This window comes from Vulpes lagopus, chromosome 15 (assembly GCF_018345385.1).
Source record: "Vulpes lagopus strain Blue_001 chromosome 15, ASM1834538v1, whole genome shotgun sequence".
NCBI lineage: Eukaryota > Metazoa > Chordata > Mammalia > Carnivora > Canidae > Vulpes > Vulpes lagopus.
In genome coordinates this window covers 1291160-1307117 of record NC_054838.1, presented here as the reverse complement: position 1 = coordinate 1307117, position 15958 = coordinate 1291160, and the positions used below count along the sequence as shown (strand labels likewise).

At 36.4% G+C, this 15958-nt stretch overlaps 1 protein-coding gene across 1 annotated transcript in view; it reads right to left on the bottom strand.

Moving 5' to 3' along the window:
- Positions 1–8570: 8570 nt before the first annotated feature.
- The window catches only part of KIF18A (kinesin family member 18A), a 79049-nt gene continuing 71661 nt past the window's right edge, over positions 8571–15958 (bottom strand). Inside the window, exons 16-17 of the mRNA XM_041730327.1 lie at positions 11659–11768; positions 8571–9218 (exon numbers count right to left, since the gene is read on the bottom strand). Of these exons, the coding sequence (XP_041586261.1) occupies positions 9136–9218; positions 11659–11768 (193 nt within the window). The 3' untranslated portion in view covers positions 8571–9135. The remainder of the gene's footprint in view (positions 9219–11658; positions 11769–15958) is intronic.

The following is a 15958-nucleotide window of genomic DNA, read 5'->3' as shown; positions in this document are numbered from 1 at the left end:
GCATTAGCTCAGAGTTAAATACTAATTTTGGAAAAAATCTGTGTGAAAAATGGCCAAAATACATAGGCTTATGTTACTATAATTACCAGTGAGTGGTGTACCTTTCCCCATTGCACATATCTCTTTTTGATACCTTTTATCTCCTCCTGGCTTTGCTGCTCATGGGTCAGTGATGGCCAGGCAGAGAAATGCAAGCTTTGTTGCTATCAATTCCTGGCTTTATTTATTTATGTTTTTAAAGCATATTAGTTAAAGATGGAAGGAGGAAACATTGGTGGAGTTTTGTAAGTAGGTGAAAAACACTAATGTAAAAATTATACAATTTGGTTTAATGCAAAAAATGTAAAAAGAGTGGCAGCACTTATAATAAATGTGAATTAATGCGTTTGAACTGAGGATGGAAGGTACTCAAAAGGTGGAGTCAAGTGGAGTTGAATAATACAGTTATGGGTCAGCCGTGCATGGGGACGACTGAATTCGGGATCTCAGAGGACCACGTTTGAAGTTCTATGTGTACGTGTATTATGATATGCGGGGGGCGGCAGAGGGGATAGGGTGAACATAAACACATCGGAATTTAAGTGAGCACCGTGATATAATACAAAAGAGATTTCAGTCTGATTATGGGAAGCACTTAAGTGTGGCAGTGTCTTTGGAAAGTCACGTAAGACACATACGCATTTTATAGTGGGAGGTTTGGGAGAAACTATTCCCTCACTCTCTTCTCTAGGTTCAGAACCAATGAAGAAGTAGACATGAGATCTAAAAGGGGGCACTGATAGAGTATCGAGCTTTCTATTGCTTCCCCCCTCCCTCGGTTTAAATCCTGGAATTCTTATCGAGCTAGCCCCGTGAAGAACATGGTCTACGCAAAGCTCCTTGAATGCAAATGAGCAAGAATGGACATGCCGGGAGGACAATGAGGCTCCTGGCTTACGTCCCAACCCTGACTACTTATTGCATGGAAATAAAGACTGAGAAAACCCAGGACAACACAGGCAAGAAGAGTTTCAGGAGAATGTAGCAAGAGGCCAGGCTATAAACATGAAGCAGAGTAGTAACGTTCTACACTTTAACCCAACCCAGTAGAGCAACGAAGAATAATGGATGCTGGGATTTTACTATCACAAGTTAGATAAACCAATTCTCCGTTCAGAAAAGAAACGTTGGATAAAAAAATAAAATCTCTAAAATATGGTCACATACTACTCTTCTGTCATTTCTCTGCTTCTATTCTATTCACAATTTTTTTTAGCTACAAGTGACTGAGAATTAAAATGTCTCAACACACAAAAGGCCATATCTGAATTGTTTATAGTAGCCCTATTTGTAACAGCCCCAAACTGGAAACAACCAAAATGTCCTTGAAGGAGTGAATAGACACATAAGAGTATATCCACGTCACGGGATACTAGTCAGCAATGAAAAAGGAATAAACTATTGATACATGCAACTTGGGTGAGTCTCAAGGACATTAAAGCTGAGTGAAAAAAGCCAATCTCAAGAGATCACATACTGTTTAATTTCATTTATATGGTATTCTCAAAATGACAAAATTATAGAGATGGATCAGTGATTGCCAAGGGTAAGGGATGATGGGTGGGTTGGACTATAAAGGGCTTGGTGGTGATGATGTTAAGTGAAAAATACACATGATAAAATGGAAGAGAACTATGCCCACATTTTGTACTAACACCAATTTCCTGGCTTTGATATCGTACTATTGCTATAGGAGAACAGTTGGGGAAAACTATGTGAGGAGGACACAGGGCCTCTCTGTACCATTCTTGCAACCTCATGTCATTCTCTATCTCAAAATAAAAAGTTAAAAAAAATGGATCAAGTGATAAAGGGGATAACACATAATGGGTTTATGGAATTGGATAGTCCAGAGCTTGAATGTGCTTTCAGGCAAACCCGGATTACGGAGCTCCAACAATGTCACCGGGAGCTTTCTCTCTGTCCTTTTCTTCAGTTCCGCTCACCTTTCTGTGCTGACTTCATCCTGCGGACAGCTCTGAAGCTGGGGAAGATGTCGGGCATCTATGCTTACGTGATCGAATAGTAACAAGGAAGGAAACGAATTCTCCATTCTTAGGGAAGACTCTCAATTTTGGATCAGATGTCCTCTTGGAAGAGATCATTGTCATCAGGAAGGTGGAATACATTGACGGGTGATGGGAGGCTGGGGGAGTGTGCATGTGTGTGCGTGTGTGTGCACAGGTGCACAGAAACAGCTCCATAGGACCTCACTGACGAAGTGTGGTTTCCCTAAGGAAAATGAGATGGTCTCATCAAACCTAGGGTAGGGTGGGCCAGGCAAAATGCAGATTCTTGCTATACTACTAAAATGTTACAAGGACAACTCTGTGGATATGTATAAATACTTGAAAACCTAACTTGTAAAACATTTGAATATTGGTGTACTATAATGAGAAGTGGTCACAGGTTTGAATTTTATGTATTTCTAGGGGGAGAAAAGTAAAGGCTAGAGACCAAACAGAATTTAGTCATTAACTAAAGACCTACAAGGAACATCATACAGATGTGGGGCAAAATGGATCTCAACATTGCAATGCAAATGGACAAAAAATTAGAAACTCACTGTGGTTTCTAAATCATCCAGAAAACTAAAATTTTACAGGTAAAATGATGAATAGCAGAAATAGGTTAAATTGAAGTTTTGGGAAGAAAAGTAGAAGCCCTCTAACACGGATTCCAGGATTTAAAAATACCCCCTTATGCTCTCAGACCTGGAAAATACCTTTTTTATTGGCACCCCCCACTGTGATTATCTATGGAGCTCCGTGGTAGCTGGGACTTTCTTCTGAGTCGGGGCCACTTTGGTAGTGCTCTGTAGCACGAGACTGTCAGAGCGTCGTCGGTTGTCGGGCCTTCTCTTCCAGCGGTCGGGGCAGAGCTCACGGGGCCTCACACCCTGGTTGGCCTCTTGAGCTCGAGTGGGGAGCCCAGTAAACTGGCAGGCCGGCTTGGAGACGCAAAGAAAGCAGGCGAAGAGGCAAACGTTAGTTAGAACCGTCAGGTGCTGATCTTTCAGGCTTGCTTTGAGTAGATCAATGTGTGTGTGTGTGTGTGTGTTTTTTAAGATTTTATTTATTTGCAAGAGAGAGTGGGCATGCACAGGGATGGCGGGGGGGGGGAGGGGCAGAGGGAGAAGCAGGCTCCCCTGAGCAGAGGGCCCGAGGCGAGCCTCCACCCCAGGACCCCTGAGCCGAAGGGGCCCTGGAGTACATGGTTTTATTTGACACGAAGAATTCGGAGGAGCGATGTGCTTAGAAGGAAAGAACATTTTCAAATAGCATGTTGAACCCAGTAAGAATCAGGGTGGGAATGAAGAGCCTACGTTAGTTACCGTTATTGGGAAGAACAAGAGGGATTGTTATTATTAACAATAATAAAAAAAGTGTGATTCTGAAATAATCATATAAAAGGAGAATGGGAAATGGATGTGTGCAGGGGGTGGTGACACCAGGAAGGCTCCCCAACATTTGGCATTTGAGAGGTGCCTGCCGAGGGTACGAACCTCCAGCGGGGATGAGAAATGAGGCGGAGGACTTAGCATTTCTGCCTGTAGTCCTGATCGGAGATCGTAGCCTTCTCTTCTTAATTATAACAAAGACGTCTTTCATCTTCCATCTGTCTGAAAGTACGAGGATAACCTATTTTTGAAATTAGAACCTCTGGCTTGTTTTATCTTCTTCGTGTTTTAGGTACGTGCACACACACACACACACACACACAGCGACAGAAATACCTCCCAACTAACCTTTCCTGACAGCTCTTAACTTGACGCCTAATCCCTGCAGCGGCTGTTACGCAGCACTTGCCATTTGCAAGGCTTGAGAGGTTTGTTAAATGATGTTCACTCGGAGGCGTATGGACGATCTGTCAGCCACTGCCTTTTGGGGGAAGTTACGGGAGAGGGAGCACTTCGTACTCCACACATGCAGCGAAAAGACTGTCCTGTGCTGGTTCTTGAAACACGCTATGTTTTGTCTTAGTGCCCGAGTGGGGTCGTCAGACTTTGAATACAGAATCTTAACACAAAGAGGTTCAGGATATTACTAGAGATGTTGTAGAGCATCTTACCTTAAGTAGTTGCCAAACACTCTGGGGCAATTTGTGAATATGCAACAATATGCAGTTGATTCAAAAATCAACCCATAAATGCCTTCAGTGATACTAAAGACTTTTATTAATAATACTTTACTAATTATACTTTAAATTGTTTTTGATATGAACACTATGAGCTAAATATAATTTATTTCTAATTATAAATTATTATTTTATAATTATAACATGCAATGAATAAATCCTTCCATCCAATCTGTGGTATAATCAATTTGCTGACCTTCATCCACAAATTAAATTACCTAACCACAGGTGACATGGCTTTGGAATTCGTTTTCGGTAGTCGATGCTTTTTGTACAGTTATCCATATGCAGAGTATTAGCCCCACTACAGAAGAAGGCAATGTGTTTATTGTCTAGGGTTAAAGGCAACCTTTTATATGAGCCTCAGTTCAAAATCCAAATTGTCACCATCTAGTTGTGATTTTCCGCAAATTGATTTTTAAAGAAAATTAATTTCTCTGCGTCCTCTTCTCTTTAAAGGAAGTATTTTTAAAAGATGTATTTGAGAGAGCGAGCGTGTGTGAGCGCGCGAGGGACAGACAGAGGGAGGACAGTCTTCAGCAGACTTGGTGCTCAGTGAGGAGCCTGCAGCAGGGCTCGTTCTCATGACCCTGAAGCCATGACCTGAGCTGAAACCAGGAGTTGGACGCTTAACCAACTGAGCCACGTAGGCGCCCTTCTGTTCTTTTTAAGCAGAAAACTGTATGTTGTCTGTGAACCATCATCTGAAATACTTGTGGCTAGGAGTTTGGGAATTCAGAAATTTTTGTTTTAGAAAGGCAGTACAATACTGTACTTAACATCTTCAGTGGGATCCAGGGCAACGGCCCATCATGTCATTACATTCTGCAGTAAAACCTTTGAGTGTTCACTCCCAGTGGGATAAAGAGCATCATGAGTCTCACTTTGGCGGAAGTCACGTTTTACTGCCCCAAATTACAAAAACAAAAAAAACTTCCAATTTTCAGAATCTATGAAGTTTTAGAACTGTGTATGAGGGGCTGCAGCCCTGTACCATCTACTTTAAAAGTTTGCCATGAGGGATAAATGAAAAATGCATGTAAAGCACTTATCACATGATGAGCCCCCACAAACATGATTATTATTAAGGGCTTTTGATTGACAGCCCCTTCCCAAACATGGGATACTTTATAAAGCTTGTGATGGGAAGTCTTTCTCAAGGCAGGGTTAAAATATCCTGATTCTAGAACTTGTCTCTCCAATAACACCAAAGCTCTAATTGAGCAGTTAGCTTATAAGGTATTTAAATGTGAAAGAGCCAAAGGATAATTTAAAATAAAATATACTTATGAACACTAATCCCTCAGATTATTAATCATAAATCCAGTATTTATACGCATAGTATAAATTGCTTTAACTGTTTTGAAACCATGAATTTGCTCCAATACCACTGAGAGCAGGGGAACAATTTGAGCATAATGTGAATTTCGTGTTTTCTGTGTTATTTCATCCAGATGAAATATTAGGTGAACACAAAGCACTGTACCTGGCTGAACCAGGCTGTAGCGGAGTCCACAAAACATACAGCTCACAACGATGGGCCACAGCCATCCACGTCCGGTCTTACAGATATCCATCCAATTCTGGACCAGCCTCCTTCCGACAGTTCGCATTAGCTTACAACTGCAACCCTTCAACACCCTCTTCTACAAGCAAACTTAACTTCTTTTCCAAAGTGCCATATTTATTTATGCATTTCTCAAACATTTAATGTGTGAAACTGGGCTACTGTTCATAGTAGGCTCCAGTCTTTTATTGTGACAGTGGCAAAGCCAAGTGTTGTGTTCCCTAACCCGTGTTCCCCACGCACCCTATGGTTTAAATGCACAGTTATGCACGGCATAGTGATTTTTAGGGACACATATGCCCTCTCATAGCAGAACTGCTGGTCATCATACCTGGTGTGCATTGACCTACCTTTTGGGATGTACACAAAATAAATGCAATATCCAGGCACATAACAAGTTCTCTAAAAAATTTAAAAAGTAGGAAATCATAACATAAACCTACTTATTAATATGTTACTTTAAAAAAACTAATTTTTTTTCTAATTAGGTCTTAATAAAAATGAATGAAAAAGTTGCTGGAGTAGGCATTGTGTCGAAAGAAATTTTTTCAAACTAGTAAATAGCTGTTTTGAGTTTAAATTCTTATCATGTAAGTCTAATCTTTAATCCTATTAACTTTATAGTGATTATTAATTTAGAACATTGTTGATTAAAGTATATTTCTAGAGTTATTACTAGGAGTGCACTTTAATAAAAGGATTTTTTTGTATTAAATAAAAAATGGCCATTTTTCTTACAAATTCTAAGCAGTATGTAGAAATGATGTCTAGGGTACGCTTTAAAAAACTCCAGCAAAGAAGAAAAAAAGGAAAATGTGGAAAAATTTGGTAGCTGGATTCAGTGTCAGGATTATGAGGGTTCATTGCACTGTTCCTCACTTAAACATCTTTAAAAAGTTTGGCGTTTCAAAGGAATCAAATAAAATTCTGGATTGCATGACTTCAGGGCTTATATAGCCAGTGTGCATGATCAATGTCCCAGTAGACTCTGTATCCCACTTTTCTTTGACACGACGCCCTTTCCTTGGCAGGTGAGTCATGCTGTGTGGACCATACTTCGGACTCTATGATATACAGATAATGCTGAGTACTCCAACCTATTCTCAGAAACGGTGCTCAGGGTTAGTCAAAAGACACTGAGCGTCACTGAGGTTCCTCTCCCGGTCTCTGACCTAATTTGCCACATAAAAACTATTAGTCAGTTGTTACTAAGAGCAATTAATTTACGAATAGCTGTACTTACGAAATTCACACTTAAAAATTTTACAAAGATGCCCATGCTGAATTAAAAAGCCGACTGCAAAACAGTACAAATAGTATGATACGATTTTTACAAAAAAAAAAATTACATAAGTTTGTCTATGAGTAAAATAAATGATGGCAGGATACCTAAATTATTAGCTAGCAGTGGTTACAACTGGAATGATACTGGTAGAGGAGAGGGAGCACATTTTTATTGCTTATAGTTCTTGTCATTTTTTCAAGCAAGATATTCTTTTTGTAATAAAAATATAAACTATTTTAGTGGTGTTAGAATAGTGGTTACTCTTTGAGGGAGGTGCGAATGGGAGGCTTCCAGGATACAGATACTTTTTTCTTCCTTGTTTGGAGTACTGGGGACATGGATGTGTTCGTTTTGTGAAAATTCACCGAGCTATGTGTTTATGAATAGTCTACTTTTTTACATGAATAAAGTTCACTTAAAGATTATTTTACAGTGACTTATTGAATAGCATTGTTCCAGTTTAAATGTGTGTATTTTCTCTTTATTTTTCCACGTTGATTCCTTCCCTCTACTTTCTCCTTAACATGGTTGCATTCTAAATGCATTATTATTATTATAGCAAAATGCCTAGCTTATAAAAATGGCATATAAGAAAATCACTCACTTACATTCAGCCATAAAAAATGAGATCTGGCCATTTCAACAACATGGATGGACCTTGAGGGGGTTATGGTAAGTGCAGTAAGTCAAAGAAAAAAAGAATACTATGTGATTTTGCTTGTATGTGGAGTCATAAAAACACAATAAATGAACAAACAAAGCAGAAATAGACTCATAAATACAGAGAACAAACTGGTGGTTGCCAGATGAGAGAAGGGTGGGAGAAGGAGAAAAAAAAAATCACTCACATCTTAAAGGTGGACCATGAAGTATGGTCATTGAATCCTGTTAGCCTAATTCATCTGTACCTGGTAAAAAAAATTATCTTTTGATATTCTTTGAATTTCGTAAAACATGGAAAGGAAAAACAGGCAAAAGTAACTGTTTAACAGGCAACAGAGCTAACGGCTTAAGGACAAAGGGACCCCCGAGTCAATGTGTATGGTGGCTCTTGCTAGCACAGATCCTGTGTGCACATCTGCTAACACGGAACTAGCAGAGTCAGAGTTGGAGGAAACTCCAAGAGCATTCCTGGATCTCATACTCTCCCAACCAGATTTTAAGTTGAAAGACAGGACTAAAGTAAAAGGCCTAAAATGTTTCAACGGGTTGTTAAGTGTTGTTTCAGTGGAACAATTCCCAGGCCACATAAAATTAAATGTGTTTAATCAAATATGTGTGCATTCAGAAGATGAACAAGTAAACAAGGCAGGTGAACAGTAAGATTCCTTTGCAGCTCTGTGTGCTTCCATAGGAGGAGGGACGATTAAAACTTTGTCTCACTATCATTATGGAATCTATGGATCATTTTCAAACTTGGCTCTAGTCCATATATCCTGATCTAATCTGAAATACAAATCTACAAAATTCCCATTTTATATGAAATAATAGTTTAAACTGTGTAAGGGGTAGTAACAAGACAGAAAAGCAAACACTGTAAAATCTAAATCTTTAATATACTGAGTATCAAGGAACAATATTAGTATTTTATTCATGCAGGCTACTTAAATACTCTTTACAACGACTTTATGGGCACATATATGTACATTTGTACATCAAAGTACTCTTGGAAAGTAAAGTTATATATATGATTAAAATAATGTATGACCAAATGTATCCTGGGGCATAATTTTATCACTTCTAAATTCTCCTTGTTTAAAAAGAAAAAGGATAATTTGACTATTGTTTTCTAAAATGTCCTAATCAACTTGCTATAGCAGTGTAAAACTGACCTGCTACCATGCCGACTTATGGATTATAAAGGGCAACAAATGTTTTAGTATCTTTATTAAAACATAGCCTTTTCTCTTGATATTTAATATTTGCTTAGATTACAAAAGAACAAAACAGAAAGAATTTTATTTTCTGTTCACTGAAGGTATTTGGGTAAACCTAGCTTTAAGATGGTCTTCTTTCAAAGATTTTAGCTAGTTTCTGAAAGGGCGCTGGCAACAGATCCTTTTAAAAGGAGACTTGTCAATTCCATTTTCCTTGATTTTGAAGTGACTTATCTCAGATTTCCTTTTGAAATACTTCTTCCAAATTTTCTAACCATGTTTGGGTTTACTTTATGGATGTTTCTTTTATAGTCTAGAGAAGAAATAAAAAGACATATAAATATGTTAAAAGTATTCAAAAAGAATTTTTTCACTATTCACTCAACTTATAAAAGTTTGTTAAAATTATATCCATTAGAATAAAATTTATTCTTAAAATTCATAGTTGTTAACTAACATGATTTAAATAAAACATGAAGGAAACATTAATAACATTGGTCTAACCATAGAAATTCATTTCTCCATATTGCCGAGTTTTTAGTGTGCTCATGTGACATCCCACCCCCACCCCAGCAGGTATCAAATAACATCACTGAATAAACTACCACATTTAAGTTTTGTTCTTCTGAACTAATGAAAGACTATTCTACAAGCATTGTTCTCTTTCTTTTTTGCATCATCATTTTTTTCTTCATGGATTACTTCCCTAAAGCTTCTAAACTTCCATATTTTCCCTATTTTTAGGAATATAATTTGCATCTAGTACTTCCTTACGTGCTAATCCTGGTCCCATACCTCTTATTCCTTTTACTGCCACCCCTCAAATATCCATTCCTCTGGTTCTTCACCAGCCTTCACAATGACTGTCTACTCATCCAAGTGTTAAAACAAAGTGTCACTGACTTCTCTATGGCTCAGTTTAATCTCTTATCCATTTTCTTGTCACGTTAGGTTTTAGGTTAGAGGCACATATTCTCTTGACAGTATTCTCATTTCTCAGTAAATTGTAGTTACCTTTTTTCTTACTGATGTTCCTTTGATTTTTTATTTGTACACTGTTAGAGAACTCAGTTGAACATATTCCAAGAAAGGCAGTACCAGTTTTTTTTTTTTTTAAGATTTTATTTATTTATTCATGAGAGACACAGAGAAAGAGGCAGAGACACAGGCAGGGGGAGAAGCAGGCTCCATGCAGGGAGCCCGACGTGGACCTCGATCCCGTGACGCCAGGATCACACCCTGGGCCAAAGGCAGGCGCTAATCCACTGAGCCACCCAGGCCCACACAGTACCAGTTCTTTCCTACTTTTTCTAGTAATTCCTCTTATGTATTTGGGCATTTTAACTTTGATATCCTAATATACATAAACTGTTACCTTCCCTTAAACTAATAGCTCTAAGTGGTCTATTATCCTTAACAATACATAATCTTTTAACCTAGATTAACCCTTTCTTTGCTTTTTGGAAAGCACTGCAATTTAATATCAACTCCTACTTCTTTCTATGTAGAATTTTTAAATTTACCTCTCTTTATATATGAGATATTTGATGCATTTTATGGTTAGAAAATATGCATATTAGAAAAACCAAATCTCTATTTGAGAAGTATCAGAAGTTTATTATTTGCTTTTGGAAATATGATTTCCTGGAGAATTTTTTCTGAAGATTAATGGCGCAGTACAAATTCATACCAACTGCACATGTACATTGTTAAACATTATTAAATTTGGTGTGCTAAACCAAATAATCTTAGTAAATTTTATGTTTCAGGTCATTTTTGCTTGATTTTAAAAATTTGCACAAAAGGCATTTCCACTGAACTTAAAATGGCTACCACATGAAGTAAGGATTTATCAATACAGTCTGGCAAAGCCATTGAGAAATTTTATGTTACTCTAATGAAAGAGCATTGATAGAAAAAAAAAAAAAAAACAATAGTTTTCATGTTGTTCTTAGAAACATACATTATCTCATGAAACCTCTTTAAATTCCAAGTGCAGTAATTACAAGTTCCTTTAGGGAAGAAACCCCACTGAGTCTTAATGATCTTGTTATCTAGCACAGAAACTAGCACATAGTCATAGTCAGTGCATAGTAAATAAATACTTCTTAAATGAAGTCGTAGGCATTATAGTATCAGAGAGACAGAGGTCTGGATACTAAGGCCTAGAAACTGGCCTTCTATACCTCTGGCTTCACTAAAGATGTGGTTTTGTTACTACAGATTCATGTCACCACCATATGCAGTTGAGAAGACATAGTCATCCCCAGCAGCATCTTTTTCAACTTGCTAATGGGAATTACAATACGACTGTATCTAGGTACAGACTGAAGCTTGGCAATAACTGCAGATTGAGTCACAGAGCAAATTATTAAATATAATAAGAGAGAAATTTCAAGTAAAGTTTATCTGTTATCATTAACTCATTAAATAATATACTTAGCTAGTTATTTCAATTATTAGTTAAATTACTTATGAATTCTTCTGCAGTGTGAAGCAGTATGGATAACAAAAAAGATACAGAATATAGAGTTAGAAGTCTGGCTCCACATGATTATCTGCGTAATCTTGGGTTATTTTCTATTTTGTGTCTTAACTTTTCTTACCTTTAACATAGTCATACTTATCATTTAATAAGTTGACGAGCAGATAAAAGGAGATTCTAATGAAAACACTGTAAAAGAAAATGTAAAGTACTATACATATATTTGGTAATCATGTTATTAAATGTCAAATTAAAAGCTGAGACATACCCACTGTTGGTCTGTTTTCTTGTAAGACCTTTTCACTTGCATCATCTTGTCGAACACGTTTGGCAAATCCAGAATTTACCTCAGCAGTTAATGAAGTATTTGATGCAGAACTTAAGGAGAAATTTTTTTTATTTTAGTAAAGAATTTTTTATAAATTCTAATACATACTCTATATGCAATGAAGATTAAAGAGAAAGTAAAATGATAGAATAATAAGTTGCAAAATCCCATAAAAGTAATAGGAGGCACTAAATACATTTTTGGCCAATAGGAAATTTGGTGTGATTTTAATGATGTTTATTCAAACTGGAGATTGGGAGTGTAGGTATATGTAACAATTCTGTAACAAAACCTTTTCAGGGTGCTCTGCTAGAATATAAGCAAACACTATTATTCGAAGTGTAGAGATAAAGAGCACCTTGCAAGAGGTGAAAAACTCAGCTCATATTACAAAATTGGAGCAAGAACCTTAATCTGGAGAATATAACCAAATGTGATTGTTTGGAAACTTTGCTTTCAAATCAAAACATGGTAATAGACTGAGACTCTCTGATTACAATCATAGAAACTGAAAAGAATGATGTTTTTTTTTTCCCTTAAGATTTTATTTATTCATGAGAGATACAAAGAAAGAGAGAGAGGCAGACACAGGCAGAGGGAGAAGCAGGCTCCACGCAGGGAGCCCGACGTGGAACTCGATCCCAGGACCCCAGGATTACGCCCTGGGCCGAAGGCGGCGCTAAACTGCTGAGCTACCTAGGCTGCCTAGTGATCGATTTTCATTTTAAAAAAATTATATGAATTTTATATATCAAAGGGTCAAATTTCCAACTTCATTTGAGTTGACATATTACTACTAAACACCTATCACTATGGCCTCATGTTACAGGATATTATAAATTAGGCAGTGATAACACCTGTTCTAAAAACTTACATAATGACTATATGGTGAGGAGGAGGAAAATAAGACAAATACGCAAAATAATACAAGGTAAAGTAAAACACAGTGCTATAGGTTTTCAAACTATAAGGAGCTATAGGTTCCTGATTTCAAACTTAGGGGAAAAAAAACCTCCCAAAAAACAACTGAAAGATTTTGTGGATGGGATGAGTTTGAGCTAGGCCCTGAAGAATAACAGTCCAATCCTTCTGAACCCAAAGAGGATCAAGTTCTAACAAGCAGGATTGGGATCGAGGGAGGGATAAATGAGCATCTCCCCCCTCCATACTGATTTAAACAAGCTAATTTTAGGCAGTTTCTGATTAAAAAAGATATCATATACCATTTTACAACTTGATACTAATTTGATAGTTGCATTAACACTGGAGGCTTCCCTCTTACGGCCACACTTTGCTCTTCCGGTAATCCTTTCCTAACCACAGGGTAAACTGATGTGGGTGTGTTTGTAGAATGGGGAGAAGATGGATTGGTGGTACAGTTATCAAAAGAGGTCAGAAATGGCAACTTAATACGATAGTGAAGAAAAATAGGCGGGAGCACACTGCATGCTGGCAAAAATAACTCAACCTATGTACCTCAATTTTTCTAAAGCCTGTAAGAAAAATGATCATGGTTTTTCAAATGATAATTTTGCCTACTCTGTCCAAGAACATAAATGATATCTACCCAAAATGGTAACAAGACTGTACTAGTGCTATGACCGTACTAGCAAATTTAGTTGTAGAAATTCTCTATTCCTAACTGGTGCTAAATGAAATAAGTCGATATAATTCGGTTTGGGATACTAAACACCCTTCTTGGATAACATAACAGCTGTCTCAAGGCAAAAATTCTTTTTTGGTCATTTGGTGATTTTTCTTCAAGTACAAAGATCATTGTCATTGGTCACTTTTGTAAGCGTTAGTTTTCCCAATCTTTTATCTTAAAATTGTCTTTATTATTTTATGGTATGATTTTTCACTTTGGTAGTTCTAGGATGTCTGTTTTTACTATTTAACTGTTTTTATTTGAAAATTAGGCTTTTGAATATCTATCTGAAAGAAACTTCATATTTCTAGGAATGAAATCAAAGCCTAACAAAGTTAAGTTGTATATACTTAAGTAAAATACATGCAATCATTTTTAAGGATTTAGATAAAATAATCCACTGATCAAATGTTTAACATTCATGTTATAAATTTATTTTAGATTTATGATGGATCATAAAATAGGACTTAAAATTGGTATGAGAGAAATTCAAATTATGTTAAAGACTATATTGAGAAGAAATCTAAAGATTCTTCTAGTTATGTGCCAAATATATTTCCATATCTATTGATGAAAGTTAAGATTTAACCTTTTGTTTTCTTATATGGATCGTATGTTTCTCCTTCCTTAACATACGCATCTCATATGCTTCCAGTTGAGATAATTTCTAGTTGGAACCATTAGGTGTCTTTCAAAACAAACCAAAAATGTGTGACAAGTGTGAGATCCATTTCTGGGTGCTAAGAAAGACTGTGAAACAAACAAAAACCAACTAACCAAATAAACAAAGCAAACAAACCCCCAAAACTTTGATTAATATATACATATATACTACATTTGTATATTTAGTAGCCTGATTTAATTAAAAGTTTGCTACAGTGATATTAAATAAATTGTAATGATTAAAAATTTAATATTCTCAATTTAAGTAGGAACTAAAAAATGGAGTTTTGTAGGTTTTGAGACTATCCAGTGCTTTGGGACTCTAATTTTTTTTTCAGAGAGAAAAGCTGATACAAACTAAATAAAATAACTATACACATGGAGCCTTCTTTTCATTTTTAAAAACCTTATGTGTATATATATAGGTATATATTCATAGATATACACATACACACATACACACACACACACCTAAATATGTACATAAAGCTGCTAAGTGGAAAATACCAGAGTTTATTACTCTCAAACTCATGTAGGTTTAATTGAGGAAAAGGAAGATTAAAAAAAAAAGTAATTATGTACATTTCTAGCATTAATCTCTTTTAACCTTAGTTAATGGCAGGATCTAATTATTGGTACCAGAGGGAATGTAACAGAGCAATTAATAGGCTATGAGAAATCTTACTTTCTTTATATGTCCTTTAGTATTATTTTGCAATATTAGTTGCTCATGTGGAAGCTCTTTAAGTCATCTAAAACCACTCTAAACATATAGTTTACATACCTGGACATTTCTTGAAAAATCAGTTAATTTTGATAATGATTATGTATGCATTTTAAACTTATTATTAGCTATAAACTTTAGCTACATCTTAGTTAACACAACAGATCATGCTATCAGTGAAGAACCAGAAAAGTCACCACCACTAATTAATGGAAAGAATAACACAATCAACACAATGAAAATTAGTAATAAGATGATGACGGTTAGCTAGGCTCACTCATTAAGTGAGTGATACCCAATACAAGAGCCAGACAAATTGCATCATTTAAATTTGTGCCACAGCAAAATACACAATTTTAAATGTCATGGATAGTTAGAGGCATTCTGGAAAAATCAGTCCATGAATTTTAAATCTACATTCCAAGGCTCTGCTGTACTTTGGAGGAGAAAGGACAGATCCTAAATGCACCTATGAGATAATACTTTATGTGGCACAAATAGATTATTGTAAATTTGTTTAGACTGGCCCAGATGATGACAGGTTCATGGTGGAAAATAAGAAACCTAAAAAGAGTTATTCTATCCTAGGATCTTATACTCTTTTCCCCATAATCACGTCAAAGTAAAAGAGGTAAAGCAAGTCTGAGCCATTTTACGATATAAACATTCACTGTATCTTGTCATTGCATTCACGGCTGTGGGGATGTAAACACTATGCAACGGGAGTCACGTCATACAGCTCAGGATGTAAGATTTTTTCTTGTCTTTGATTTTTAGCAGCTTTTTACTGCGATGTACCTAGTTATGTTTCTGTTTGTATTAATGCTGCTTGTGGTCTGCAGAACTTCACGAATCTGTGATTAGTTATCTTCTTTCATTGGAAAACCATTAGCCAGCATCTCCTCAAACACTGTTTTCCCCCATTCTTTCTCATTTCTTTCTGGGACTCAAAATATATACATACTAGACCTTTCTAACTGTGTCTTATACGTTTTTTTCGCTCTTCTCCATATTTTCTATCTTATTCCTTCGAACATTGGCTTAGATATTTTTTCTGTCAATCTATTTTCCGGCTCACTAAACTCTCTTCTGCTGTGCTTAATCTATTGTTTATTTATTTACAATTTCAGTAGATTCTAATTTTTTAGCTCTAGAATATACAATCCAGTTTTTTTTTTTGGGGGGGGGGGATTATCACTATTTTG